Below are 5,180 nucleotides of genomic sequence, written 5' to 3'. Positions count from 1 at the left end.
TTAAACAGTAAGGATCAACATTAAAACTTTCAGATACACTGGGTGTTTGTGTAAATACTCGTTATGTATTCTACAATCACTACTAAATCAGATTAATGCCGTATTTGACGGTTTCTGATAATAATAATAATAATAATAATAATAATAATAATAATAATAATAATAATAAATGTGCAGGAAATAAATGCACTTCTGTGAGCCCTTAGTTTAACTGCAGACACAGGGCGTGAAAAATTAAATCCCAGCTCGAGAAGATAAGGATTAACAGATTTGTCACAGACGTGGAACCGTCACTTTGGCAGAGATTAGAAGCGAAATAAGAAAAGTTGGTTTGGCTTTGTAACTAACCCCACTCGGGCATAAATTAGAGGTCCGATGTGCGTCCTGTGCACAACAATCGCGTATCCGGTGTGTTTCTGCTTTCACAGTATAAGTTCATGCAGGGTTCGTGGTGGAAATGCTGAAATGAAATGTACCATCAATAGGGTCACTGCTCCGCAAGGCGGGAACAGGACAATGAGCACTTTGCTCGCGTTAAACGCGTGCGCGTCAATGAGCAGCAATAGCCTGTATTTGAAGAAAAAGGGTGAAGAGAAGAAGAAGAAGAAGAAGGTGGCGCACACACTGACTGAATCAGAGCAGGACTGAGAAGTGAAAAAGGGGATTTGAGTTTGTATTTGTAATGCTTCGCGATTCGATATTCTCCTCGGCGTGATGTGCGAGGATTTGTAATTCATACATAAAGATGGCATTATTACTGCAGCAAACTTAATCCAAATTACAGCAGGCTTTCCTCGGAGCTCGTTACGTCAGAGCGCGTTTTGCCCCTCCGGCGATGTGCAGCGGCTGAGAGCGCGCGGCGCAGAGCGCGCGGCGCACAACGCAGCCAACGGAAACGGGAACACGTGAACGTTGCAAGTCGCTCTCCCGCGCGAAGCGCGCCGACCTCTCGCTGAAAACATCTTCTCATACAGAGACACACGTCGGAGGCACCCGGTGCGCTTCCTCTCCTTCTGCCGGGACAGCCGAACGCGCGGAAGCCCCAACCATTACCTCCCAGAGCAAAGCGCACCTAGTGGCGCTCTCCTCCCGCGTCGCCCAGAGGAAGCGGCTCGTCGCCCTCGCGCTCGGCGTCGTCATGGTGCTCGCCGTCATCATCGCCATCCCGCTGCTGGTCCAGACTTCCACGAGCGCGGCTCATTACGAAATGATGGGCACCTGTCGCATGATATGCGACCCCTACAGCCCCAAGCCGAGCGCCACCGCCATGGAGGTCATGCAGGACCTCAGCGCCATCCCGCCGCCTCCCTTCCTTCAAGGCAGCCGCGGAGAGCCCGGGCGGCCGGGCAAACCGGGACCGCGAGGTCCACCGGGGGAGCCGGGTCCCCCCGGTCCAAAAGGGCCGCCGGGGGACTCGGGGAAGCCCGGCTTCACTGGCCTGACGCCGGGCACTGCCAGGACCGAGACGGGGGACGGGGCTGCGACAGCGGGCGCCACGAAGATCGCGTTCTACGTGGGTCTCAAGAACCCCCACGAAGGGTACGAAGTTCTCAAATTTGACGACGTGGTCACGAACCTGGGGAACCATTACGACGCGTCCACCGGCAAGTTCACCTGTCAGGTGCCTGGGATCTATTTCTTCACGTACCATGTGCTGATGAGAGGCGGCGACGGGACGAGCATGTGGGCCGACCTGTGCAAGAACGGACAGGTAACCGCGCGCGCACCGACACCGCGTTCGAGCTGTACTGCGGCGGCCGCGCGTGGACCAAACGTCAAAAGTGCTGTTGCACCTTTTTAACTTAATGCAAAAGTGGAGCAAAGAACTCATGTAAAACCAGTGAGCTCCTGGTCTCGAGGCTATTTACATTTTGGCATTTAACTTACTTTCCTCAGAAAGGCTCACACTGCAGAGCTAGCAGTGACTGAAACCAGTCGTTTGTACGGCGGGCGCAGTGAGTAAATCAGCGTAAGTTAGTGCCTTGTTCACGAGTACTGTACTGCGGCACAAGAAGTGCAACCTCCGAGTTCGAAGGCAGTGCCTCTGAGCGATACGCCACCTGCAGCTCAGAGCGCCTCTTCCCGCGCGGTTTTCACAGTCCCGCACGCGCTGGCCCTAGGCTAAGAAGCTCGAAGCCCTTAAGCGCATTTCCCACAGCGGAGGCCGCGCACCAATGCGATTAAGGCACTAGCGGCACCGAAACATCCACGGTCATCCAGGCTCATTCCCGCCTGATCCGATCCCCCGCCCCCGCGTTGTTTTAATGCGCCTCGAAGCGCCCAGCAGCGCCAGACGCGCACACCTGAAAGCGTTAACAAATGACATGCGTCCCGCACGCGCTTGTCCAGTATGTTCTTAGTTCACAGCCCTTGGTGACGAGGTGCGTGTGCGTCGCCGCAGGTCCGAGCGAGCGCCATCGCCCAGGACGCCGACCAGAACTACGACTACGCGAGCAACAGCGTGGTGCTGCACCTGGACTCCGGGGACGAGATCTACGTGAAGCTGGACGGCGGAAAAGCGCACGGCGGCAACAACAACAAGTACAGCACCTTCTCCGGCTTCATTCTCTACCCTGACTGAGAGGGAGCGGGAGTGTGTGCGCGAGCGCACGCACGACGGACTCGGCTGAGTGCGAGCTGAGCGCGGGCTGAGCGCGCGGCCACGGGGAAAACCCGTGTAACACGCTCTCCGTCCCTACACGTGTTCTTCCGCGGACATGAAGGGACGTGGCACGTGACGTTTGTTTTTGTCCACTCATAACTGGTACCGCTGAGATGTCATAGCTTTTTCTAATTACTATTCCTTGGCTGTGGCTTTTTCCCCCGGGATGCCGTGGTGTGTTTAAGAAAAATGTCTGAGGAGGTGTGTATAGGAGCAAAATATCACGCAAGATTGAGAGTGAGAAAAGTAATGTGTTATAATCTGTTACAGGAGGTAAATGTTGCGTGCCCTTGTCACATCATGTCTAGTTTCTTAGCTAACATGTGTTGTTGTCAAGTATTTCAATAAAACCTACGTTTTTTAAGGAAGTTGCTCTGAGCCACTCAGCTGTACTGTGCAGGTCATAAGTGCATATTTACATATCTGTTGGAACCTTTTTTTTTTTTTTTTTTTTAAGATATTCGTGTGACTCCAGCAGCGCAGTTTCATGCAAACGAACTGGACATCGTTGAACTGTTCATGTGTTAAAGTGAGTTTATGAGGTTTGACAGAAAGAGCTGCGGCAAAAAGAGCGTGATGCCACAAACAGAGGGCCGCAGTCTCATCTGAGGCACGAGAGCAAACAGCAACTTACACATATACTTTCAAATATTTACAAACACTCATAAAAGGGCAATAAAGTGGCCTATATTGTAAATGATTTGACACAACAATTCATTATGCAGTTCTGAGACATTTCCTCTTTAAAATGCGCAAAAACGCAAGATCCTCCTTACTGGCGGAGGAGGGAAGGGTCTGCAGGATGCATTGTTATTGTTTTTGTCGTCGTCGTTGTTGTTTTGCATACGGAGGTTTAATCACGTCCATGCGCATTTTAGTTACTTGCTATAATATGAAGGATCACTCCTTCATTTACTACAGTGACAAGAAACAGTGAAGGAGAAATTCGATATACAGTATTAGATGAGATATGTTGCCTTTAGTAACTGGGGTTTAACAGTGATTATAAAAGGAAAGAGAAAGGGTCCAAAACCAAAAGATCTAAATTTTAAACACATCCAAATCCCACTCATTAAAACATACAACATAACATTCACTCAAAAAACCTAAGGTTTTGCTTCTCAGAGCTCAAACTTTGCTTGCAATGTCAGTCTCAAAATGACCCATTTTGACCTATAAAATGACTGATATCGCACCAAAATGATTCACCTACACAGACTGAAACTGATTGTCCTGAGCGGGGTTGCAGCGAGCCGGAGCCCAACCCAGTAAGACAGGGTGCAAGGCTGGAGGGGGAGGGGACACACCCAGGATGGGTTTCCAGTCTGCCGCAAGGCACCCCAAGCACGACTCGAACCCAAGACCTACCAGAGAGCAGGCATATGCCAAACCCACTGTACCCCCTCAAAACTATTAAGATTAAACATATATAACACAACTGTTATGGGAACTGAACCAGCCACCTGGAAACACTTGTTTTAGTTCCATCAGACCAAGAGCAGCATTATTTAATCATAACATAATTATAACAACTTCACCAAAGAGTGAGTGCGAGCCCAGCACTTGGCTATAAGCAAGCAAGGAAAGTACACTGAGCATTCACCCAAACACACAATCACAATCTACAACTACTAAAATAACCTCTTTAAATAATTTAATTAAAAAAAATGGTTGTTTACACAAACACCAAGTGTATATGTGTGTGCAAGTGTGTCTGAGTGAGTGCAAGTTAAGAAATTTCTTTTCATGCAGTATGGTATGGTATTACGAGGCCAAAGGACTTTTCTAGTGCCTGGGATATTGGGTCACAGCCAGGTATGTGTGAGCACACAAATATGCAGCTCACAAAATTGGGAGAAACAGAGAGTTTCAACATTGCCAGTACAGATCTTATTTCAAAATGCAAGATACACTGGCTCACTGAGTTATGAAAATTTGGTTACAAGTATCTGAGATTAGAACAATTTTCCATCCATCCATCCATCCATCCATCCAGTTTCAATAACTACTTCTCCTGAGTAGGGTTGCAATGGTGTTAAGCCTATCCTGGAAGCATTAAGCACAAGGCTGAGGGGGCTACACCCTGGACACCAGTCCATTTCAGGGTATCAACACCCACAGTCACTCACCCATTCATACACTGCAGTCACCAGTTCACCTGAACTCCATGTCTTTGGACTTTTGGGGGGGGGGGCAGGGCACCTGAAGGAAACAAATGCAGGAAGAACATGCCAACTCCACACAGATTGAGTGGGGATCAAATCCACATTCTCACACACCACCCACTTGCTGTAAGGCAACAGCACTACTTACGACACTGTACCAACCTAGCCTTTGACCACTTTTTTAAAAATCTATTTTAAATTGCATTTTATCCATTGTTTAGTTTTCTGGTACTTCTGTCTGTTGTGGAGCAAAATCCATCTGTATTTCCATATCCGGCTATTAGTTGGCTGAAATGGTCAAACAATATAGACAGAAAAGAAATTTAGGACAGCCTTCATTCCACTCACTTCTG

General features: G+C 48.8%; 1 protein-coding gene across 1 annotated transcript; it reads left to right on the top strand.

Annotated features, from left to right (window-relative positions):
• The first annotated feature begins 869 nt into the window (after positions 1–869).
• LOC108922285 (complement C1q-like protein 2) lies at positions 870–3,007 on the top strand. Its single transcript, XM_018732328.2, has 2 exons — positions 870–1,711; positions 2,402–3,007. Exons 1-2 carry the CDS (start codon positions 1,139–1,141, stop codon positions 2,579–2,581), a joined length of 753 nt encoding a protein of 250 aa, XP_018587844.2. The 5' UTR covers positions 870–1,138; the 3' UTR covers positions 2,582–3,007.
• The last annotated feature ends 2,173 nt before the right edge of the window (positions 3,008–5,180 follow it).

The sequence above is a fragment of the Scleropages formosus genome, unplaced genomic scaffold (assembly GCF_900964775.1).
Source record: "Scleropages formosus unplaced genomic scaffold, fSclFor1.1, whole genome shotgun sequence".
Taxonomy (NCBI): Eukaryota; Metazoa; Chordata; class Actinopteri; order Osteoglossiformes; family Osteoglossidae; genus Scleropages; species Scleropages formosus.
Note: the sequence above shows the minus strand (reverse complement) of the source record. Positions and strands in the feature narration are given on the sequence as shown.

What these genes read in the sequence shown, in the direction of transcription:
- LOC108922285 (XM_018732328.2), top strand. Translation starts at nt 1,139, where the DNA reads ATGGTGCTCGCCGTCATCATCGCCATCCCGCTGCTGGTCCAGACTTCC. An exon ending in ACCTGTGCAAGAACGGACAG is followed by an intron (nt 1,712 to 2,401) that starts GTAACCGCGCGC and finishes GCGTCGCCGCAG; the next exon opens with GTCCGAGCGAGCGCCATCGC.